Source organism: Bombyx mori, chromosome 20 (genome assembly GCF_030269925.1).
Source record: "Bombyx mori chromosome 20, ASM3026992v2".
Classification (NCBI taxonomy): domain Eukaryota; kingdom Metazoa; phylum Arthropoda; class Insecta; order Lepidoptera; family Bombycidae; genus Bombyx; species Bombyx mori.
Genome location: NC_085126.1, coordinates 3,496,111 through 3,522,652, shown reverse-complemented (window position 1 = coordinate 3,522,652; position 26,542 = coordinate 3,496,111). Strand labels below are relative to the sequence as shown.

The 26,542-nt window shown below is 37.7% G+C and overlaps 2 protein-coding genes across 6 annotated transcripts in view; both read left to right on the top strand.

Moving 5' to 3' along the window:
- Positions 1–26,542, top strand: part of LOC101736030 (nucleolar protein 4) — a 175,740-nt gene that overhangs the window by 23,145 nt on the left and 126,053 nt on the right. The gene's annotated exons all lie outside the window — the stretch shown is intronic.
- LOC101736167 (uncharacterized) lies at positions 18,239–21,529 on the top strand. The gene is made up of 2 exons (XM_004922498.5): positions 18,239–19,929; positions 20,014–21,529. Exons 1-2 carry the CDS (start codon positions 19,588–19,590, stop codon positions 20,713–20,715), a joined length of 1,044 nt encoding a protein of 347 aa, XP_004922555.2. The 5' UTR covers positions 18,239–19,587; the 3' UTR covers positions 20,716–21,529.

Sequence of the window (26,542 nt, the reverse complement as noted above, 5' to 3'; positions counted from 1 at the left end):
CTATTCCTAACAGAGCAATTGTCTCGAAGAAACATGGGTCATAATAATAAAAATATTTTGTATTTTTTAAGTCTTTGAATGTTTATAATTAGAAGATAATTTTCATATGACACAAATGATTATAATTAAAATTTTAAAGCGTTAAATAAGCGTAAGCTAAACTACTTTTTTTTTAGTTTCAACATGCATTATCCATTTTTTTACTAAATTAAATTTTACAAATATTTATTCAACAAAAATATAAATTCTTTATTGTTTATAAAATATTCATATTAAGTGTCAATGTGTACATTGCAAAATCATATTTTTTTATGTTAAATTAACACAATAAAGATGTCTTAATTATTTTGTCCAATTGAAGTTTAACTGGATAGTGCTTTCAATTTTCCACATCTTCTACATCATTTCTGAAAAACACGTTTCCTGTAGCTAGTTCTGAAATATTAAGCATTGAATCCAGTCGGATTGCGACTTCGTATTTTTATATTTTTCAAAATATTCAATGCAGATATTTTTACATGCATTTTAGGTTTATCCCTTAGATTTCTTTAGGGGCAAATCTATTGTTTTAATTCCTTGCATTTTATAGTTAAATGGATTGTCTTCATCTTCGCTGCTTGAACTGTAAATCAATTGTTTGTGTTTTATGTTTTCGTGGCATATTTCTGCTGTATTCTGAAATAGCAGAGTATGGAGGGATAGATGCCCCTAAAGGCACCTATACCCCAAAAAATCAGGGCAACTATCCTTTGTGATAAGGATAGATACCCAAATTTTTTGTAAATAAATTATAAACATAATAGCATTTATTTACACCTAGATGCAGACTCAATGAACCAATATATTCACGTAGTAAAAAATATAATGGAATTTTACACTAGTTATAAAGTTATACCACGCTAAATACTAACCTTTAAATCTTTGACGTGTTCGTAAAATTCCGCGCGGAGAAAATTACATGCACGAGGAAAACACTTCGTCACCACGCGATTGTCAAATGGTACATAAGGTATAGGGTGACTGTGGTTCCTACTTATTCAATTAATTTTTTGTTATGAGTGCGGGAAGTTAGGTTTTTAGAACGTGAGGCATCTATCCCGCTGCGGCATCTATCCAGGTTTTACCCTATATGTTTTTTATGTTTGTTACTTCATAACTTTTGACTGGGTGAATCGATTTTGATGATTCTTTTTTTATTAGAAAGCTGACGTTTCCCGTGTGGTCCCATTACAATTTAGTCCAGTTCTGATAATGGTATCCATGAAAAAACCATATACGTTTTAAATTTGCATTAAGTACGTGCGCGACAAATAGATGAATAACTCAATAACTCAATAGCACGCCAACCGATTTCGATGATTATTGATTTTTAGTGTATATTATAATTTGTTTTGGAATGTCTTTTTTTTTTCTATTTGAAGTCGGTTTTAGTTAAAGCATGTCTATTTACAATTATTGTTATCAAAAACACTACTACAAGTGGAATGTATTTAAAAAACGCGAAGATACATCATAAAAGTTGTACACATTTCGTCTTTTCGGATTAAAAGTGTCCAATTTCCAAAAATATTCGAAATTGAGTTAATATGCGGAATCATTTGGTATCACTAGTATTTTTCTCATAAATACTGTCAGAAGAGCGTAGTTTAGTTTTAGTTTTTTTTTCAGTTTACCTATGTTTTGACCACTATTAACAAAATTAATACATAATTTTATCTTACTTTAACACCGGTAAAAAATTAAAAATAAATGTTGCAAAGATGATTAATATTAAAAACTAGCTGACCCGGCAGACTTCGTAGTGTCTTAATCGATAAATACAAGACCTAAACTTTTGTATAAAATAAACTGAAAACAAAAGGAATCCGTCCGACGGAGGACACATCAAAGGAAAAACGAAATTGTTATTTTTATTTAATTCCGAGCATTTTCAAATTTATCTACCTTTTAAATCTTCTCTGGACTTCCACAAATAATTCAAGACCAAAATTAGCCAAATCGGTCCAGCCGTTCTCGAGTTTTAGCGAGACTGACGAACAGCAATTAATTTTTATATATATAGATAACACATGTTAAACCTTTAAAACACTCACCTGTAAAATTAGTAAGTTTTGAGATTATACATTTTTAATGCGAGAAGACGACGTAGGTATGTTCCGTGAGAGAATTTTCAATGTCGATTTTGTTCATTGAAGGCTGATGCAAGTTCGGAGGCCACGAAACCCACACCTGTAGCTCCTCGCGAGTTGTTTGTCAAAAAGCAAATACGTTTTCTTGTATGATGATATACCAATAAACCAGTGATTCTCAACCACTGTGCCGCGGCACTTTTGTGTGCCGCCAAATTTTGCAAATATATAATAATGTTAATATTATTAAATTATATCATTTAAAAAGAAAAATATTTTTAACATGAATATATATTTAAATCCACAAAAAAAAAAAAAATTATTTGCTTTGCAACGCGGTTTTTCTTAGTGCCAAATTATGATGAAGCGGCGTGCATAGCAATAGGAATATGTCTCAAGTCGGCGCACACTTGCCACTTCTGCGTATATACAAAACGTGTTGTTTTAGTGATAGTTGGGATTCACAAGGTGTTGCATAGTAGTTACTGTACCTTTTCTTTCGTTAAAATTGTCAAGTGTATGTGATTCGGTAGTAAGTAAATAATTTTTATCTTTTTCTTTGTGTGCCGCCAAATTTTGAAATCGTTAAATATGTGCCGCAACAAAAAAAAGGTTGAGAATTACTGCAATAAAGGATAAAATTTTCGATTCATTGAAATTTTAAAATACGAACGTTAAATCTTTAGATTGCATTTCAGTATGATTGTTTTTATTATTCTGACAACAATATAAATTTTTTTTATTGCTTAGATGGGTGGAACGAGCTCACAGCCCACCTAGTGTTAAGTGGTTACTGGAGCACATAGACATCTACAACGTAAATGCGCCACCCACCTTGAGCTATTAAGCGTCTGGATTGCCTAATTTTGTCAGCTGTCTTTGTTAGTGTTTTATTCTTTAATGTCTCTTAGAAATAGTAGCATTTTTTAGCATTCTCGGTATCTTCGGATTCGCCTTTCTTAGAGTCGACCTGATATTCCTTAGTTAGAAGATCGAAGAGAGAAATCGACATAATTACTTCGGTGGGTCAACGTGCTAAGTACTACCCGCTATCAGGTGGAAAGCGAATCTTCTGGACCTCTACAGAAAGAAGAAATATGCGCCTATAATGTTTTGATTCCTGGTAGCGTTAATATTTCAAAGATATTTGGGGTTCATTGCAGATTTTCTTGTATCGTGTGTGTACTTCCATTGACCCTTAACATAGAAGCTAGTTCTAACTTTCGGTCTTCGAATGGGGTAATAAAAAGAAGACAATGACGACACATCCGTATAATTATATAACCCTACGTCTCGTAATACAATTCTGATAATAAATTTTAGAAGAAAAAAGTCAACTGGCCCTATTGCTATTGCTAACTGTATTTAACAAAACATTATGAGACGGCTTATGCAAAACAGTGCGGGACTTACGTCGGTGTCCCACTAAATTAGTGCAAATCCCGCGAACCCGGGATTAACTTTCGCATCCCTAAATTACACCGGCTATTACAAATTTTTTGTTTGACTATAACCTAACTCTTATTGTAATAGCTGGAAGATATATAACAGTACTAGCGAGGGCGTCGCTTCGCTTCGGAAACTAATTTATTATTGATTTCTCCACTATTTAATGGATGTTATTATAACCTTCCTCTTCAATCACTCTATCTATAAAAGAGATTTTTAAATTATAGAATATTAAGGAGCTATGTAAACCCCCATTTTGAAACATTTTTTATTAGTGCTCCACTTGTATTAGTCTTACCGTGATGTTATATTATAGCTTTCCTCAGTAAATGGGCTATATAACACTGAAAGAATTTTTCAAATCGGACCAGCAGTTCCTGAGATTTTCAAACAAACAAACTCTTCAGCTTTATAATATTACTAGCGACCCGGCCTCGCTTCGCTTCGGAAACTAATTGATTATTGATTTCTCCAATATTTAATGGACACATATAAACCTTTTTCTTCAATCACTATCTATTAAAAAAAACCACATCAAAATCCGTTGCGTAGTTTCAAAGATTCAAGCATACATAGGGATATAGGGACAGAGAAAGCGACTTTGTTTTGTACTATGTAGCGATATAAACGCTACCACCTTAAATACTTAGTTATATAGGGATACTTAAAGTCAATTCGGTCAAATCTTTTCGAGATACCTCCAACTTTATAGTACTTTGCAATCAAACATTCAAAGAATTATTTCAACTAGAGGTCCCGCAGTGGTCGAAATTCGACTATAATTAATCGGAATTGTAAGTTTGTACGCTATTATGATTGTATTTTATACTTCTTTAATCACAAATTTCGCCAAGACTATACTATAAAAAAATATTAACAAAGACAAACAATATTTAATCTAATCTCAATTTGACAACAGACGTCAAGAACAAAAGTTTGACAATAAATAGTATGCATGCGTGTGTGCGTCAAATACATGGTATGTAGTGTGTGTAATATTTTCTTTATTGATTTAATGTATCTTTTATGCATTATTTTACAAAAATTTTAGCATTGTGCACTTCTTCTCTATATTCTCTATAAGTGTGGAAAATTTCATACTCCTCGGTCCGCGCAATTTTCGTAAAAAGGGATACAAAGTTGTTCTTCACGTATTAATATTTTAATTATTATATTAATTATTTATTATACCGAAGAAGAAATATTAAAAGTGTTATAAACATTTTATTAACACGCAGCGAAATTGTAAGTAAATGAAAAACTCGTACACTATACATTGCTGCTTTGATGTTCGTTGACTGGAATTGAATATGGAATTTCGAAAAGGGCACATCTCTGAAAACGTAAAATGTTCAGGAAATAACAAAAAAACTGATTATTTTCTAAACAAGTGTATAATTTAAAATATTAACTTTTGAGATATATTTTAGTGTTCATTTGCAATTGAAAATTACTGGAGTTATTATAAAATGGGTGTAGGTAAGCCTCAAAACTACATGTATATGAAAAAACGTATTTGACAAAATATGCGACATGTGCCCTTTTCGAAATTGCATATTCAATTCTTCTTGCTCCTTCTTGCGTTTTCCCGGTCTCGTACCAGGATCCGCTTTCCTACTTCCCTACTTAAACTTCTCCACTTTGCCTGATCTTCGGCGTCCTTATTTTATTTAGTCTATTGAATTATTTTAAAATATTTTATTAGTGTTAGAACGAAGGACAAACTCCGCAAAGGGGCAATGGAAAGTCATTTCTATATAAAAACTAGCTGACCCGGCAAACGTTGTTTTGCTATAAAATATATAAGACTAGCAACCCACCCTCTCTTCGCTTTGGAAACATTAAATTTTATTATTGATACTCCTTATATAATCAGCTACCAATTAGTGAAAGTCTCATCAAAATCGGTCCAGCCGTTCCAGAGATGAGCCGGAACAAGCAGGCAGACAGACAGACAAAAATTGTAAAAAACGTTATTTTGGTGTACATATGTACCGTATATGTATTCATATGCATGTAGTAAAAAAGCGGTTATTTCAATACTACAAACAGACACTCTAATTTTATTTAAATGTATAGATTTCTAGGGAATTTCCAGGGGAAAAAAAACCTAACTTATTGTAAGTGTGTAAGGATATGGTAAATAAGTGAAAGAGGCATGTAGCGCTGTGAACGATGAGGTAATATAAAAATAACAAAACCTCATTCAACCACCCAATTCCGCATTACAACAAAAAAAAATTGTCCAAAGAATAAAAAATAAATGTTAGGCGTGGACAACCCTTATCACTTAGGGGTATGAAAAAAAGATAGTAGCATGCATATAAAATTTCATAAATACGGATGGTAACTAACATTGTGACCAGGTAACCGTACTCGTCGAACTCGACAAACAGGTCGACGTTCAACCTAACCCTTGCATCAGCCCGCTGAGTTTCTCGCCGGATCTTTTCAGCGGGTCGCGATTCCGATCGGGTAGTAGATTCATTCTCGAAGCAATTGCTCTTGAGTTGTTAGGTCTCCTTCGGAGGCGCTCGGGCAGTTGTTAGCAAGTCCAACCTCTCCTGGCTGAGCCTTTGCTCGCCCACATGTCCTGGTGAAACTGGAAAGGCCTCCGGGCCACCAGTAATCTTTCTATCATAAAAAAACATTGTGACACGAGAATTTTATATATAAGAAGAAGAAAGCAGAGCGCATTAATAAATTTGGTATACGGTGCAGTATTTTCGCTTCAGTATTCAATCGACAAATTTCTTTGCATTTTAATTCTCGAAGGAGTATGTACATGTAGATGTGAGACAATATTATACTGGGCTCGTTAAGGGTATCTCGGTGCTCGCGCGACGGGGCGCATAAAATACGACTCGCAATGTCGTCGGCTCCGCTACACGATGTGTTACGGAATTACGGACACACGACCCCGATAGGGACGCGCTAATGTCGATAGAATCACAACATCGATATCTTAATATCGAGACACGATTTTTAGTAATCGATTTTTCGTATAAAACCCTTAAATAAGCTCTTAACGTATGTTATTTTTTTTACAATCGTATTTTTTATTCGGCTATCTGAATGTGACATTTACGCCGACACGCGTTCGTGAGAGCCGTGCTTCGCAGAATCTACCACCGGATCGGAAACGCGACCCACTGAGAAGATCCGGCGAGAAACTCAGTGGGCTGGGTCTGAGAGGGTTAATTTACTCGTCGAGCCCTTCGTTGCAAGCGACGGGTTCGAAGAGAACGATGACCGGCGCTTGAGGTACCTAAAAGCACCGTTAGTGGATCGGGAGAATCCGAAATGACGTGTTTGGGGCGACGTCGACTGCTTTCCATTCTGTCCGCAGGATCGGGAATGTAGTTACCGGCGGCCGCGACGAGAGGGTTCTCGTTTCGTGCCGCTTTATCGATGTGGAAATTCGATCGTCGCAATCGACAACACCGTCTCTAGTTTTCGTTGCCCCAGCATGCAATCAGTCGGGGCGAGCCGCGGCGTCGCCACTCAACGCCGCTCGTAAACGTTATCGGGTACATCGTAAAAACGCTTCGTAAAATGGCGAACGTGCCTCGCGCCCGAACCCAGGCCGACGCAGACTTAAATAACTTATGGCAGTCGGCTGCGCTGCGCGGATCATGCGACTTATTGCCCACAGACGAGATGTAAGCGGGATATTCTGAGTTAAAAACTTCGTTTGGCGTATAACGAAGCGCGCCTGTGAATTGCTCATTTGCTTTTGAAATTTTAAGTCGAATTAATTATTATTTAGATAGATTTATTACCGATGAATTTTGAGGCAATAACGCGTAAAACACACACACACACACACACAACTAAATCGCGTTTATTTTTCTCTATGCTCGTACTAAAGTTCTGACAAGTTCCATTGTTCCGCACACACAAAGGTCGGCGTAAAAGTTTTCCCTCTCTTAGAATCGTCTATTGCCTTTCTGGATACAACGGGCCATCAAACCGCCCACCGCGGGGGACCCCAGGCAAATTCACACCCCAATTAGCGTCGGTGATCGAATGCCCCTAAGTTGAGACCGCTACCCAACTCGACCCTAAACTTCACTGAGATATAAAATGGCGGGCTGGATGCGAGAATGTTTGGAAGTATATTTAGTTTGTCAACATTGTCACTTGTGGCAATCTTTTTTTTTTCTACCTAAGCTGATAGCTTTGAGAGGCTATTTCAGCGTAACCTTAACTAGTAGGTGAGCTCACGGGCTTTTTTTTTTTTTTTTAGCAAGAGCAGTGCTTCGCAGAATCTACCACCGGATCGGAAACGCGACCCACTGAGAAGATCCGTTGAGAAACTCAGTGGGCTGTGTCTATGGGCTAATTCGCTCGTCGAGCCCTTCGTCGCAAGCGACGGGTTCGACAAGGACGGTGACCGGTGCTTGTGGTACCTAAAAGCACCGTTAATGGATCTAGAGGATCCGTAATGACGTGTTTTGGGCGACGTCGACTGTTTACCATTCGGTTTACAGGATCGGGTATGAGTGGCCATCACGATGAAGAGTTATAACGCTTTAGGAACCACTTGGTACTTCTAGTACCCGGATGGTATTAACAGAAGGTTGCTTAACAAAAAAAACATTATTGTTATGGTTAAAAATTCGCATGTACTCTCTTATTTATGAAAATAACATGAAGTTAAGATAAGCAAGGTTATATAGACACATCTAGATACGTTTTTCGGTGTTCCCGGGTACACGGACGATGCGTCCCGAAGTTCGCTTCGCCCCGGGACGGCTTCCATCAAGTCCCGCTCGGCTCCGCGTAATGTAATTTCACGGGACCGATGTAACGTAGCTAGTCGGGGCAAGTGTAGCGATCGCACGCAATTGTTAATGACAGACGCGCCTCCGAATTATTAATAGTTAACGCTATTAGTAGCTCACGATGTCGAATCTATATACCTAGATATTAATACGTGAAGCAAAAACTTTGTATCCCTTTTTACGAAAATTGCGCGGACGGAGGATTATGAAATTTTCCACACTTATAGAGAATAAAGAGAAGAAGTGCACAATGCTAATATTTTTTAAAAATAATACATAAAATATACATTAAATCAATAAAGAAAACATCACACACACTACATACCATGTATTTGACGCACACACGCATGCATACTATTTATTGTCAAACTTTTGTTCTTGACGTCTGTTGTCAAATTGAGAATAGATTAAATATTGTTTGTCTTTGTTAATATTTTTTATAGTGTAGTCTTGGTGAAATTTGTGATTATAGAAATATAAAATACAATCATAATAGTGTACAAACTTACAATTTCAATTAATTATAGTCGAATTTCGACTACTGCGGGACCTCTAGTATACCTAGATACCTATATACCGAATACTTATACCTAAACGAATTTATTAATCTAAATACCTCATTCTTCGTTTTTCAACTTTGTCAATATTATAATAATAATATAACTCATAATTTCTATGGTTGTAATTTGCTGTGTGCATCATTAAAGAGAAAAAAAAATTATAATATATCTTATATGTGTTTTATATAATATGTCAATATTTATTTTATTATTGTCAATATTTATTTCTATTCTATCAGCCCAAGCCCCGCCACAAATATCGGTCATGCGCTGCTTTTTTTTTTATTATTGCTTAGATGGGTGGATGTGCTCACAGCCCACCTGGTGTTAAGTGGTTACTGGAGCCCATAGACATCTACAACGTTAATGCGCCACCCACCTTGAGATATAAGTTCTAAGGTCTCAGTATAGTTACAACGGCTGCCCCGCTCTTCAAACCGAAACGCATTACTCCTTCACGGCAGAAATAGGCAGGGTGGTGGTACCTACCCGCGCGGACTCACAAGAGGTCCTACCACCAGTAATTACGCAAATTATAATTTTAATGTTAATGCGTAGGGGCAACGTCAGAAAACTCTCGGTAACTGTACGACAATATGGCCACATTTCCATCGGATCGAAAACCTAATAAATCAAAACAAAAACAAATTGTAGGCGTTTACTGAAAATCTAAGAAAAGCCGTACTTAGGTACGTTACGTAATACATTTTATGGCAACACCTCGTAGTTCCATACGACGACAATAAAAGCATACGGCACGCAAATGTTATCATTTCATTCCAACGAGGTAAGATTTACATAAAAATAATAAACAGGACCGCACTCTGCGGGCGCGTCGCTTGAACATTCTCTCTGCGGATAAACCCCGGGTCGGGATTGAAAGATCCCGGGATCGGGATTGCTCGATAAAGCGGGGTGCCCAACACTGTCCGGTTTCACAAAAATAAATAAAGTCAGTTAAATAATCTCTATATATAAAAATGAATTGCTGTTCGTTCGGTATATATCTATTTATTGTATGTATATATTATCTATAATAATGTATTTTCTATACCGTAACATACCTGCTATACTCGTATTTTTATATTTTCCAGAATTTCTGAAAATTAAACGGTTGTTTGGAAGAGATCGCTTTTAGCGATAAGACCGCCTATTATACAAACGCATATCTGCTTTTTGACTGTTTTTTAATCTAAATTGTGTTTTGATATGCAATAAAGTGTCTTCTCTCTCTCTCTCTCTCTCTCTCTCTCTCTCTCTCTCTCTTTCTAACTTACCGACAAATAATTTATTTATTTATTACATTTGAGTCGACTATTATCAAAGCCGGCAATGTGACTTTTGGACAATTATTGGTAAATCAGAAAAACGAATTATTGACTTTGTATTCCATTGGCAGTCACAAAACTCTTCTGAACAACATCTTAGATAAATAACAGGTTAAGTATTAACCTTTATTTAATGCATGTTTTGAACCGTATTCTTTGCAGGAGACGATTATATTCAAATCAATCTGTATTGACATATCAATAACATTTTTTTGTCCAAATGCACAGATTGCCACCTTTGATAATAGACGACTCATTTCATGTAAAAATTACATTGGCGGACTTAATGCCTAAGGCATTCTCTACCAGTCAACCAAAGGTAGTACAGAGTAAACAGTAAGAGAGTAATAGAGAGTACATTTACAATTACACATTTAAAAAGTAATGTAAAATTCTCAGAGAATCTACGGGGATTCGTGTTTGAATGCTGGCAACACCCCGTTTCCCCCAGGTCGGGAGTTATCAAGTTATCAATTTCGTCCGACCGCTCCCTACCATATGGTACCCGAGTCCCGAAGTCCCGGACACGCTCACAACTCATTCTTGATGCCGCTATTTATTCTATATACGAATTTGGATTTAAATTTAGTTTTGCCCCGCTTCTGACAAAAATGACGCGGCGATGTTATCATACACATAGAGTGTTTGTATATATATGTTATTGCTTAGGTGTGTGGACGAGCTCACTGGAGCCCATAGACATCTACAACGTAAATGCCGCCGCCTATTTTGAGATAAAAGTTCTAAGGTCTCAGTATAGTTATAACGACTGCCCCACCCTTAAAACCGAAACGCATTACTGCTTCACGCAGAAATAGGCAGCATCATCAGAAATAATCAGAAATAGACAGTATCATGCGACTTTGATCAAGAGGCTAACGGGCTCTAAATCGATCTATGAAAGCTTATTAATAGCGGATACGGTTAATTAAAGCCGTTAATTAAAAAAAAAACTCAAATTCTAATTTCAAATGCGACAGATAAGTCTCAAAATTAATTGCGGCTCATTTATTTATATATTAATACGCGAAGCAAAAACTTTGTACCCCTTTTTACGAAAATTGCGCGGACGGCGGAGTATGACATTTTCCACACTTATAGAGAATATAGAGAAGGAGTGCAGAATGCTAATTTTTTTTTTTAAATTATGCATTAATAATACATTAAATCAATAAAAAAACATTACACACACTACCACGTATTTGACACACACACGCATGCATACTATTTGTTTACTGTCAAACTTTTCTTATTGCTTATAGTCTGTGGTCAAATTGAGAATGGCTTAATATTGTTTATTTTTATTAATATTTGTCTAAAGTGTAGTCTTCGCGAAATCTGTGATTATAGAAGTGTAATATTCTTTGACAATAAAATCTTAGTAATGTTCAAACTTTTAATTGCAATTAATTATAGTCGAATTTCGACTACCAGGGACCAATAGTTAAAAAAAAACTCAATTTATAATAGAATATGCAATTTCGAAAAGGGCATCTCTGAAAATGTAAAATTTTCAGGATTGAAAAAAAATGATTATTTTCTAAAGCAATGTAAAATTTAAAATATTTACTTTTGAGATATACTTTAGTGTTAATTAGTAATTGAAAATTACTAGAAATATTATAAAATGGGTGTAGGTAAGCCTCAAAATTACATGTATATGAAAAAACGTATTTGACAAAATATGCGACATGTGCCCTTTTCGAAATTGCATATTCAATTTCAAATGTGACAGATAACTCTTGAAATCAATTGCGGGCTCATTTATTCGCATACATTCGTCAATTAGTGTAGTTTTTTTTTTTTTTTTTTTTCGCAAAATGCGACCTCCTGTAGGAGGGACCATCGATCGCGGCATGCGTGTCGCGTCGCTGCCGTGTCGGCGCCGGCCGCCTAATCTAAGTTTAATTTTGATTAATGCTCCCCCCAGAGCTGCGGCCGCGTCCCGACTAAATACAAAATTTCCTTTTTTCTCTCTCAACTCATTTTTAACAAGACTTCGCCTTTTCGCATCGAAAGTGTACAATTTCCAGAAAGTTCGATATTTGAGTTAATACGCGTAACCTTAAAATTCTATCACCAGTATTTTTCTCATAAATACTGTGAAAAGAGCGTAGTTTAGTTTTTTTTTTTTTTGAGTTTACCAATGTTTTAACTACTATTAAAAAAACGAATACATAATTTTATCTTACTTTAAAAGACAGAAAAAGTAAATTTTAAAAAAAAATTGCAAATATGATTAAAATTAAAAATATCACATGTTAAACCTTTAAAACACTCTCCTGTCAAATTAGTAAGTTTTGAGATTATACAGTTTTAATGCGAGAAGACGACTTATAGTTTAAAACCTTAATGATGAGATAAGTTTCATTAACTTTGTACATGTTTATTGTATGTGTATTTTTTCTATAATAATGTATTATTTAGACTACACCGCAACATACCTGCTATAATTTTTATATTTTCCAGAATTTCTGTATTTTAAACGGTTGTCTGGAAGAGATCGCTTTTAGCGATAAGACCGCCTATTGTACGAATGTATCTGCTTTTTGATTATGTAAAATGTGTTTTGGAGTGCAACAAAGTGTATTTTCTCTCTCTCTCTCTCACCCTTAATCTACAGTTGTATTAACAAGCCTTTTCTTTTCCAGGTAAGTGAGGATAGTTCCCAAATGTTATCAAAGGTAATATACAATTAATTAAGATAAACATCCTTAGACTCTTTTTTCCAAATAAATATTCAAAACTAGCTGACCCGGCAGACTTCGTAGTGACTCAATCGATAAATAAAATACCTAAGCTTTTGTATAAAATAAACTTAAAACAAACAAAAGGAATCCGTCCAACGGAAGACACATCAAAGGAAAAAGAAAATTTTTATTTTTATTTAATTCCGAGAATTTTCATATTTATCAACCTTTTAAATCTCTGAACTTCCACAAATAATTCAAGACCAAAATTAGCCAAATCGGTCCGGCCGTTCTCGAGTTTTAGCGAGACTAACGAACAGCAATTCATTTTTATATATATAGATAGATGAAGTTCCCTTCGCCGAACTAAACTACTACAGTCGTGTTGCGCAATACGTATAAGTATCAGGCTCGCATAATTCATCGGGAGGCTTCAGTAACTTAGCGACACGGGCGGGGCGGACGCGGCGCGGCTTCCGGGCGCGCTTCCTTCCGGAAATAGGGCCCGTTCCGTCCCGCGTTGCGCACCCGGCTCTAATGGCGCGTGCTTCTGTAATGTCATGCCGCCCTGGTACTTGAAGCTCATTAGCCCCTGCTCTCTGTGGCTTGGTATTTTCTCCTCGCCTTTTTTATTCAACTTTTGTTATGGCCAGGGCTGCCCAAACTATTACCCAACCGTCGAGATATAAGTGGAGTACATACTTTGTAATGCTGACATTTTATTTGGCGTATTCATGGAACTATTTGTGCCATTTGATCTAAACACACAATATTTACTGACATATTTTGGTCAACCAAATATCTACTGTGTTTGTACTTATCTAAATTCTACTTTACCTTAAAACGGTAATGCTTTTCAATACAAAAAAAAAAACAAAAAAATTGTCGTAGAATTTTTCTTATGTATGTATTAAACAAAAAAACTGTTTTTTACAATTCCGATAATAGATTATTTACCTATATCTCTAAATTATCTAGGCAGATTATTTAGAGACGTTTCAAATTACAACTACAAGTAGAAGTGTTTGTTACTCTGTAGGTTCATATATTTGTTACAAGTACGGGTATGGTGTGGGTACGTTGTACCGTCTGTCGACCACCGCGCCCCGGGCCGCGCCTCGCCTGTCAAGTCACGAGTAGAGTCTACTGCGACTGAACAATTATGATACTTCGAAATAAAATTTTAATATTTGTTTTTTTTTTGTAATAAATTGTTTGACAATGATTCAATAAAAACGAGTGCTGCTGTAAAACGTTTGTTTAACAAAATATAATCACACGTTGCTTACATAATTATTTAAATAATAAACGTATCTAAATTATTTATAAACATGGAGTACATTGATACATAATTTTAAAATAATTCATTTAAGTTAAGAACTAAACATTTTTTTCCTACTTAAGCTGATAACCTTGAGTGGCTTTGTCAGCGTAACCTAACAACTAGGTGAGCTCATGGGGCTCAACTTGACGACGTTGCTAACAATATAACTTCAGAGGGAAACTTAGACGACAGCTATGCAACGTAATAAGGGACAATAAAAGATACCCCGATAAAATATATAAGGCGACTAAAGCAATTTGACGTAGAGAACCTCAATTACGGCGGCACCGCGGTAGGCGCGCAGGGGCCCGGCACGTTATCCACCCACGCGACCGTCACCCTCATTACGACGCCGAGTGTGGAAAACGCCGCCTCGCCGCCGGCTAATGTGACGCACGTTTGTCAGATTGCACTGCTCATTTCGGATCGCGTTATTTTGTGCAGCGCCATGAATATTACAGCGCTTTAGCGGCCCCCTACGCCCGGTCTGTTGGCGCTCGACTCCGCAGTATTTAAATTCACCGAACCATATTACACTTGAGCCCACTGAGTTTCTCGCCGGATCTTCTCAGTGGGTCGCGTTTCCGATCCGGTGTTAGATTCAGCGAACCACTGCTCTTGCTAAGGCCAGTGTTAGCAACACTCCCGGTTTGAGACCCGTGAGCTCACCTACACGTCAAGGAGAAGCTGATATAACCTCTCAAGGCTATCAGCAGAAAAAAAATTATACTTGATGTATTGATGCATTTGACTAGGAGATATATGGAAATGGTAGTGCAAGGTAGAGGGGGAAGAGATCGATCGAAGAAGACATGGATGGAGTGTGTGAATGATGATATGAGAAAGAGAGGTGAGTGTTGAGATGACGGCTGATATAAGAGAATGGAATAGAAAAATACGCTGCGCCGACTCCACTTCGTAGGATAAGGAGGAGAAAAATAAAAGAAGAATAACCATATTGTACTACAAACGCTGTGTGTATATTTTTTTTGTAAATATAATGTTTGCATTTCGTTAAGACCGGGTGAGGAAGACCTAGTTTCAAGTAACATAATGATTTGTTTCATAATTCATGTCACAATCTGAATTATTGAATCATTAGTAAACAAAATTCAAAAATAGAAATTAAACCACAAAAGACGAATAAATTAATTAAATCTACAATGCAGTGGAGTCAAATACTAATACATACTTCGTTTCTATTAGTATAATTAAATTGTAGAAAAAACATCCGAATAAAATTACACACATCAAGTACACTGTTACAACAAGGATAAAAGCGTACGTTGAAGTTGAATCACTGCTACTGAAACAAAAACAGAAACGCAGGACATATATCTAAAATAGGTAATTGAGGATAGTTCCCAAATGCTATCAAAGGTAATATACAATTAATTAAGATAAACATCCTTAGAATCTTTTTTCCAAATCAATATTCAAAACTAGCTGAACCGGCAGATTTCGTAGTACCTCAATCGATAAATAAAAGACCTAAGCTTTTGTATAAAATAAACTTAAAACAAACAAAAGGAATCTGTTCAACGGGGGACACGTCAAAGGAAAAACAAAATTGTTATTTTTATTTAATTCCGAGTATTTTCATATCAACCTTTTAAACCTCTGGACTTCCACAAAGGAAAAAAGCGTACTTTAAAAACGTCTGGATAAAAGCGTAGTTTAAAGTTGAATCGCTGCTACTAAAACAAACAAAAAACCAGGACATCATCATTATCCTGCCCTTCTCCCAGTCACCTGGGGTCGGCGCAACATGTTTTCTCCTTCCATACTTTTCTATCATATACCATTTCTTCGCTCACTCCCCTCCTACCCATATCGTCTTTCACACAATCCATCCATTTCTTCTTAGGTCTACCTCTTCCTCTAACAAAAAAACAGGACATATATCTAAAATACATAGCTTATTTTAGTGTCCAGACGCGATTAATCAGAATAAACAAAATGTTGAATCCAGAAACTAAACTGTTACATCCACGGATCGTTTTCGAAAAGTCTCTTTGTGATTCAGCAAAACTCCTCACCCTAAATCGGCCACATTCAACACCGATAATATATACCGCAATCATTATATACAGATGTCAAGCCGGTCTGCGTTGCGTCACTGCACGCGAACTCATCTATCTATGGTACTACAGCTCTGCGCGGTTTTCCAACAACCGCAACGAGCCATTTTGAACCCTGAATCTAGAGTCATAAGAATTTTGTTTCGGCTCGTGTAACTTTGCGGTATCCCGCTTGATAGGTGCCGGTGCGAGGCCGAGCGACAGATAAATATCACTTTATGCTCATCGCCTGCTTTGAAGAGACGCGGCTAGTAATTTTGTAGCGCGCATATGCCTCATATATATTTATGGCGATGCATTGTATATTCTCGTGACTCTCAGAGCATTTGTGCATGCCTGTATGTGTCTGGGTGCCGTCGTAATGAATGCGAAACGTGTGCTGCCGAAAAAATAAAACGTAGAGTCGCCGGCTCAACTAAGAATTTAATGGGGGCGCCGCGACGCCGTGTTATTATAACTAGTGGTCCCGCAGTATTCGAAATTGGACTATAATTAATTGAAATTATAAGTTTGAACATTATTAAGGTTCTTTTGTCAAAGACTTCTTTATTCAAACATTTCGCCAAGACAATAATATAGCCTATATTAACCTATTCTCCATACGACCACAGACTTTAAGCATTAACAAAAGTTTGACAATAAACAGAGAGTCTAAATGTTTATATGTGTTGTGTCAAATATATGGTAGTGAGTGTATTGTTTTTTTTATTGATTTAATATTATTAATGCACAATAAAAAAAAAGCATTCAGCACTCCTTGTGTGCGTGTGGGAAATTTCATACTCCTCTGCTCGGGCAATTTTCGTAAAAAGGTGTACAAAGTTTTTCACCTATTAAATAATATATAGATAGATCGGTACATGCTATCGTTTATTTTTTTTCTACCTAATCGCTGCTAACCTCGAGCTAATCCAGTTTCTCCGGGCTAGTAAAGAAACTCATGAGGGTCAGTTTGAGAGAATTTCTTAACATCTACCCTAGCAAGAGCAGTGCTTCGCTAAATCCACTTTCATATCGGAATCGTGACCTACTGAGAATATCTGGTAAAGAGCTCAATGGATTGTGTCTATGAGCTAGGTTCCACATTGAACTCTTAGTCGTATTTGATAAGAGCGAAGATCGGTGCTTCCGGGAAGATCCGACAAGGCGTGTTTATGGTGACGACGGCGGCTGTGCGCTGCCCATCGTATGGGTAGTGTATGTAATTAGAGGTGGCCACGATAAGAGTTTTGTTGTCTAAATAATATTCTTATTACTTGTATGCATTTTCTCATATTATGGTTCATTTATCATAAGACAACAATAAATGTTCACGATTGACTTCCACGGTGAAGGAAAAAAACATCGTGTAACAAAAATCAAAGCTGCAAAATTATGATTTGCGTAATTACTGGTGGTAGGACCTCTTGTGAGTCCGCGCGGGTAGGTACCACCACCCTGCCTATTTCTGCCGTAAAGCAGTAATGCGTTTCGGTTTAAAGGGTAGGGCAGCCGTTGTAACTATACTTGAGACCTTAGAACTTATATCTCAAGCTGGGTGTGGGCATTTACATTGTTGATGTCTATGGACTCCGATAGCTACTGAACACCAGGTGGGCCGTGAACTCGTCCACCTACTGATTGATCTAATCGCCCACTCGTCGAAGGAATAAAAAAGGCAATAATGTTAATTTACAACAAACATCTTTACGGCTCAAACTGGTATTGACAATAATTTAATTAAAAAAATGTCTACGTACTGTAACGTATACAAACACTAGTTATAAATATATAATGTCTTTGGATCGGCTAGTTTATGTGGAGCTTCATTAAAAGTTTTTTTTTTTAAATTAGATTGAGTTTGAATTTTTTACAATTAAAATTTAGACCGTGTCCATTCTAAGTATGTTTTAGTTACGCCGCGCCGTGTTCGATTTATTATTAAATGCTATTTATGTGATGATATCTCTCATCACTTAATCTCTTTCAATTACATACTAGCGTCCCGCTGCTCTGAACTATCAAAATCATTATTCTGTCGTTTTCTGTTGTTTTTAAACAGAAAAACATTACTTATTGATATGCGATAGAAATAGTCCCGATATTGTTGATCCCAGGTAGGGCGACAAACATTTCTCAGAATCTACCACCGGATCGGAATCGCGACCCACTGAGAAGATCCGGCGAAAAACTTTCTTACTGGTGGTAGGACCTCATGTGAGTCCGCACGGGTAGGTACCACCACCCCGCCTATTTCTGCCGTGAAACAGTAATGCGTTTCGGTTTGAAGAGTGGGGCAGCCGTTGTAACTATACAGATACCTTAGAGCTTATATCTCAAGGTGGGTGGCGCATTTGCGTTGTAAATGTCTATGGGCTTCAGTAACCACTTAATACCAGGTGGGCTGTGAGCTCGTCCACACAACTAAGCAAAAAAAACCATCTCTATGGGCATTGTACTGTCGTTGATGCATTGGCCAATTTTTAAGTTAATCATAAATCTCAAAGTCAGCGAAATTGACATTCAAAGTTCTCATAACAAATAAACACGCATACGTAATTATTAATAACGTGTTAAAAACAATTCGGTATTAAAAAATATTTAAAAAAAATCCTTCTGTAGAATGCATCCATGATTATTATTCGTCGGTCAGTGTTAGGTTATCGGTCGTGTGAGCGTCGCGTCGTGCGCCAAATAATGACGCTTCACCTACAAAGGATCAAGGACGTTCGCGCCGCGTACACCGTGCGAGACGTTGCATTCTCATGAATTTTTGGCATTATTAATTCTAAATGTAATTTTTTCATACCAAAATTTATTTTTACGCTCAAAAATAATACAAAATCTGAATTTAATTGACGATTGCTAATCGACTTTAATCTATTTTCAATTTAGTAGCTATATTAATTAATGTTGCCGAACCAAAAAAAATATACAGTTGCAGTTTTCTTGTGAAGTTAAAGTTTAAGAGTCGTTAAAGTGTGTACGTGCAGCTTGGGTCCGGCGACGGTCACAAATCTTCCGTTTCACTCGGGCCCAGCCTCCGAGCAGCGAGAAGAGGAAACAGCACGCTCCAAAGCACGCGACTGCGTGATGCCGGCTACTCCCGAAATAGACCCCCCGCGCGGGGTGTCTGCCCATCGACGTGCTTTTAGTATGCTGCGCGCATGCGAACCGCCCGCACCCTTCTGCGCTCCTAGTAACACAACGTACGCGAATTTAATAAAAATAAAACAAAATAGCATGCTGTAATCAAGAAAATGGTCGCGATACTGGCCAATCCGAAATGGAGCGAGGACCTGACCATCCAAATGATTATCGAATACGAGAAACGCGAATTCCTCTGGAACCCGGTGTCGGAGCACTACAAAAACAAGAAAATAAGGGAGCAAGGCTACGTGGAAATAATAAACGCGCTCAACTTAGTCGACGTTACGGTTAAAGAATTGAAAAACAAGATAAAGAACATACGTTCGTCTTACAGCGTTGAGCTGAAGAAGATTCGCGCGGCTAGGAAGGCCGGCGCGCATGCGTACCGACCCAGCGTCACGTGGTTCGAGCACGCAGACAGGTTTCTGCGGGCGATCGTCACGCCGAGCTCCGTGAGTTTATTCATTTTGTTTACATACCCGCTCAATGTTTACACACGCGCTATTATAAGACATTTTATATTTTATTATTGACAGGTCGACAATAGTCTACTCAAGATCCCGATGAGCGATGACAGCGATATCGTTCAAGATCTGAGCGAGCGAAAATCGCCGGAAAAGAAGAGTCCTAGAAAACGCCGGAACTCGAATCGTTCGTCGACGCCGTACGTGCTCAACACGCCGTCGCCGCGTCCCAGCACACCTTTCGGCCTGAATGGCGCCCCCGCCACGCCGTTCGTGATACTCCCGTCGTCTGGCTCCGCGCCCTTCCTCAACCCCCCCGTCGGGATCGCCACGCCGCTAACGACCTCGCTCGCCACTATATACCCGGTGCCAGCGAAACAAAAGAAAGGGAATTCGGACAGTAATGACCACACGGACCTCCCGCAGGACTTGAGTCAGCATTCCGAGAACGGTAACGACTCGAATGAGTTCGAGATGTTCGGGAAATTGATAGCGAGCCAGCTAAGGAAACTGCCGCTGAGCTTAGCTTTAGACACGCAGCTAAAGATTCAGACTCTGGTGAACGCTGCGCGGATACAAGCGGTGTACCAGCAGTACAGTTACGCGGGACCGTCACAGGAAGCGTTGTCAGTACAGGCGCTATCAAACAGCATCCTGGCCGGTATGACGTCACAAAACAGCTTCGAATCCCGCTCGATCCGAAACGACTCCCCCGAAGACATGACCAGAGACATCAAGACAGAGTACTGTATTGGTTCTGAAGCGGAAGATTAAAGATTTATATTTTATTTTCAACGACCAATGTTGAGTTAATAAGTTCACACTTCTCTTTATACGTGAATTTTGAATTATTTTTGGATTTGCTCATATATTTTTAAGGTGACATATTTTTAACAATACCATAGTTTGAACAGACTTCAAACAAAAAAGGAAGTTATTCGAAAAGTAACTTAATTTCTTTTTTAGGTATAAGAAAGGAATATATCTGTTTTGTAGTAGGGTTTGTGTGGTTATCTATGTGTTTAGATGTAAAATATTGATGTTATCGATGTATAGTTTACAAAAAAAAAAAACAATATCATTCAATCAAAATCAGTTCAAAAGACATTTTTTTACTTTTTACTAAACTAGTCATACAGATTGTATATCAATGAAGATCTCAATGCTTTTGGCTGTGTTAAAACTTGTGTTAGACAATTATTATTATTATTAATATTTTCGTAAAAATTCCAACAATTAAATTTGTAAATTAATGTGAATTAAAAGTGTCAAGATGTTGAAATGTGGATTGTATTGCCAGTACAATAAGCACGAATTTATTTTTGTGATAAATTGGCGGGCCTGACTTTTTGACAAGCGACGAAAGGAACAGTCGGACCTTCCTGATATTTTATTTAAAAAAAAAAAAAAAACGGACATTAAATTTAAGAAAACAAATACCTCAAACTTAGAATTAGTGAAGCGTACTAAGAAACAAAAAAAGTTTAGAAAATATACTATATTTTATCTGTTATCGATGTGCCACGGTTTAGATTGTGTACAAGTTGTGATTTTTATTGTGTACAAGAATAAATATTTTATAAATGTGCATTGTTTTGATGTGCTTTCAGTAGTGAAGAATAACCGAGTTGACTTCTCGAGTTGTGCTAAGTTGGATAATCGAGAATGTCGATAAATGGGATCGATAATTGAATTAAAGCATAGATTGTCCTACATCACTTAATCGTTTTAAATTGACAGGAGTGGTGATGTAGCTCTGATAGTGATAGTAAAATTAAAAAAAACAGAAAAATCCAAAACTGATGTTTATAAAATATCCTAATATATCACCACACTTCCTATTTAAGGGGGCGAAAGTGTTTGTTATGGGTAGCTAGGCGTATTGATTTGAGATTAGTACAAGGCTTTTTTCCCTACGTATTCGTTGGCAGCCTAGCTATTCTTCGCTAGCTATTCGCTCTGGCTAGTAGGTGACCTAACGGACTCTATCTAAGAGAGTTTGTTAAGAAGCTCAGTGGGCTGTGTCTATGGACTAATTCGCTCGTCGTAATCGACGAGTTTCGACGAGGATGGTGTTCGGTGCTTGAAGACGGTGATGAAGAAAGCACCGAGAGCGGACCCGATAAGATACGTTTTGGGCGACGGCGGCTTTGCATTGCCTCGTCGCCTGGGTCGGGTATGTAATTAGTGGCGGCCACGATAAGAGGGGCTATCGTGTCGCACCGCTTTGACAAAGTAGTGTTCTGACGCATCGTTGTGATAGTTACGTAACGATTTTAAGTTTAAGTCGTCGTGAAGATCGACGTTCCTCACGTACCATATTGCTTCGAGGGCTATCCTGCAAAACGGGATTGGTTGACCCAGAGAGAGTTGAATGTGTGTACAGGCCTTGTGAGCGAGCACTATCGTCGGGATCGAGTAGAGAGAGCAGTTCGGCTGCGTACTCTCCTGAATGTCATTCCTCTTTCGAAGAAGATACTTAAGTACTTACGTACTAACCTTCGAGGTCCACGGTATGGGCTGACCAAAGATATTGGGACGGGGTTGTAGTTCTAACACCTAATTCTGAACGAGATATTAGCTGCGGTTTCGGGAGGGCGACCCCTTCTGAAGAGCACGGCTGTGTTTTTCGTGGGGTTGATGTCGAACAAGGTATTGCATCACTCACTCACACAGAGGGTGAGACGTTTCTGTGACAGTCTGTGTAGTAAGTAGCTTGCATATCTCATTCGAGAAGTAAAAATAAATTTACTATGCAATAATTTTCCCTAACTAGAACATAGGTATTTAAAGATTCTAGGTTCCACTCTATTAAAAACTGTATCTAATAAATGAATAAAAATAATTATTATTTAGGTAAAGCTTTTTTTTTTTCTATTCAATAATAATAGTAATATTCCGTTTATTTAAAACTTTATAACACTTGCTTTGAAAGTTTTAAATACTTTTTAGGATTTTTTTTTTTTTTTCCGTGAACTGGAAAATCTAAAGCGAAGTGCGCGCGTTAATGGATAGCGTTGTGTCGCGCATCAGATGTTTTGTGTTCCATTGCGTTCAATGCAAAACTGTTTGAAAGGACAGAATCTGGGTATTTTAATGTTATCCCATTAGAAGTCACCAGTATTGGAAACGGTAACAGATATTATGTGTGGCATGAATCTTCTATATATAAAAATGAATTGCTGTTCGTTAGTCTCGCTAAAACTCGAGAACGGCTGAACCGATTTGGCTGATTTTGGTCTTGAATTATTTGTGAAAGTCCAGAGAAGGTTTAAAAGGTAGATAAATATGAAAATGCTCGGAATTAAATAAAAATAACAATTTTGTTTTTCCTTTGATGTGTCCCCCGTCGGACGCATTCCTGTTTTTTGTTTTATGATTATTTTATACAAAGGTTTAGGTCTTTTATTTATTGATTGAGGCACTACGAAGTCTGCGGGTCAGCTAGTATGAAATATATTTTTTCTTCTTCTAAAGTTCACACACTTGCATAAGTATGTGCAGAAATGCTTACGAGTTTTTTTATGTACAAATGAGACGCCACACTTGAAACTTGAAGTTTCAGTGAACTAGAGACCGTAGGCATCACAGAGCTAGTTTCGCCGTAAGGTGGATACTTGAGAGACAAGATCGAAGTACCAATTTAATTTTATAACAACTGTTCCCACCTTCCAAACGTAACTTGTCGAGTGCTTCGCCGCAATATTAGACCGAATCTTACAATACGTCCGATTTTATTTTAGATATAATTTTATTTGTATCAATGACCCTTATACTTGGAAATTGGCCTCTTGCGATGCTATTGTTACCCAGTGTCGAGTTTATAAAAATATTCAATGATTTAATACATACATATACTGGTGGTAGGACCTCTTGTGAGTCCGCACGGGTAGGTACCATCGCCCCGCCTATTTCTGCCGTGAAGCAGTAATGCGTTTCAGTTTGAAGGGTGGGGCAGCCGTTGTGACTATACGGAGACCTTAGAACTATATCTCAAGGTGTGTGGCGCATTTTACATTGTAGATGTCTATGGGCTCCAGTAACCACTTAACACCAGGTGGCCTGTGAGCTCGTCCACACATCTAAGCAATAAAAAAAAACATATTATATGGAAAATTATATGAAGTTGAGTGCCCGATTTAGTGGTGCAGTAGTTAGTAGTTAGGCAGGGGCCTGTTGCGCTGAGGGTCGTGGGTTCGATACCAACATCAACAATAAAAATAATTCACATATTTTCGCATCTCGACTTCGCGCCACAAATTGAACTATTTAATTTAAAAATGACGCGGGCAACGTGTCTGAACTGCTTGCTCTGTTGCCAAGTGTATGCAAATAAAAAAAACACATACACAGATAATACTGGTGGTACTAGTTATTACTGGTGGTAGAACCCCTTGTGAGTCCGCGCGGGTGGGTACCACCACCCTGCCTATTTCTGCCGTGAAGTAGTAATGCGTTTCGGTTTAAAGGGTGGGGCAGCCGTTGTAACTATACTTGAGACCTTAGAACTTATATCTCAAGGTGGGTGGCGCATTTACGTTGTGGATGTCTATGGGCTCCAGTAACCACTTAACACCAGGTGGGTTGTGAGGTCGTCCACCCATCTAAGCAATAGAAAAAAAAAAAACGAAGTAAAGATCCTTATTACGCTTTCGCGCCAAAAATCCATAGACAAGTAAATATTTGACAGACACATTTTTAATTTCGGTAACTTTTTGAATCGTCCTCTTCCTGCTCACTTTTTGCGTGTTGTGGAGGAGATAATTTAGGCTTTATTAAATTCTGCGTAGCGATATAATATAACAGTTTCGGAACTTCACTTAGTTCTGGTTTTGTTCGAGTCAATTTTCAAGTATGATAAAAGAAGAACCGGCATTGATAATTTTTTTGTTGATTCTATTGATCGTAAAACCATTTCGACGAATTGGCGGTTAGCTGATTACAGAAAAAACAGTTTTTCTTTATAACTTATCCTCAATCCGTACGTTCCATACTAATATTATAAATGTGAAAGTGTGTTTGATTGTCCTTCTTTTACTTAGAAACGACTACTAATACATTCAACAGTATCTATCATGTTGCAGAAGCGAAACGATTTTAATAGCTAATCGATTAATCCAATTTTTTTACTTATATTGTGGCGGGTAGCCATCATACAACGCAAGATAATTGACAGATGCCTGAATCTCGCTTACGACATTTTCAAGATAAAGCGCATATATACAAGTTCCGAACATTTGGACCGTCGGTCTACCGAGCAATATCACCCGCTCGGTGGAAGATCTTCCCTTTGTCGTATATCTCCACAAATTGGTGACCTCGACGGAACAATTGCAGCCTTCACACTTCATTATCAGCGCATCAAGAATTTCGGCTAACACAATTCCCGCATTCTCGCAGATAAAAGCAAGTCATCGACAGTCGTCCCACAGCAAGCCAGCATCGCAGCCTTAACCAATATATAATCGATTCATAACCGAATGAGCGTGATACGGTAGAAAACCCATAATCCAATGACCAGTTAAGGGCCAAAAATCTATTTAATAATACTAGTCTGTTCTTGAACACAAAAAATACGTATAAATTATTTAATGTTTTTTTTCTTTTCTTTTTATGATTGAAGTATTACTGGTGGCCCGGAATCCTTTCCAGTTTCACCAGGTGGGCGAGCAAAGGTTCAGCAAGGGTTATGGGATTTGCTAACAGCTGCCCGAGCGCCTCCGAAGAAGACTTAACAACTCAAGAGCAGCTATTTCGCGAATGAATCTATTACCGGATCCCGCTGAGAAGATCCGGCGCGAAACTCAGCGGACTGATGCATGGGTTAGGTTGCACGTCGAACTCTTTGCCGAGTTCGACGTATGAATTCGTAACACTGTTTTCTTGTCAGAATCGAAGTTCGGAATCTGGGCCGCCGGGCCCGGTGCACAAAACGCGCCCTATGCATTATAAACACTATATGGCCGTTCACGGACCACTCCGACCGCAACTTCCCTCGTACACAACGTGCCACAAATCAAAGTAGGGTTGCCACTCATATATTTAAAATAACACGCTTATTGTTTAACTAGCGACCAGCCCTCGCTTCGCTTCGGAAACTGTAATTTATTATTGATTTCTCCACTATTTAATGGATGTTATCTATACTAATATTATAAAGAGGAAAGATTTGTTTATTTGTTTGTTTCGAATAGGCTCCGAAACTACTGGACCGATTTGAAAAATTCTTTTTCCATTAGAAGCCGACATTGTCCCTGATGAACATAGGCTACTTTTTTATTTTTATTTTTATTTTTTTTTTGTTTCATGTGTGTTTTAATGTTTCCGAAGCGAAGCGAGGGCGGGTCGCTAGTTATACATATAAACGTTCCTCTTCAATCACTCTATCTATTAAAAAAAACCTCATCAAAATCCGTTGCGTGTTTTTAACGATTTAAGCATACATAGGGATATAGGGACAGAGAAAGCGACTTTGTTCTATACTATGTAGTGATACAGCTCATACAATGTGCTATTACTGACTGATAGCGATGCATGAAAGCCTTTTTCTATAATAACCTTCACGTCGAATGAAAAAAGAGAAATATAATTATATTTCTAT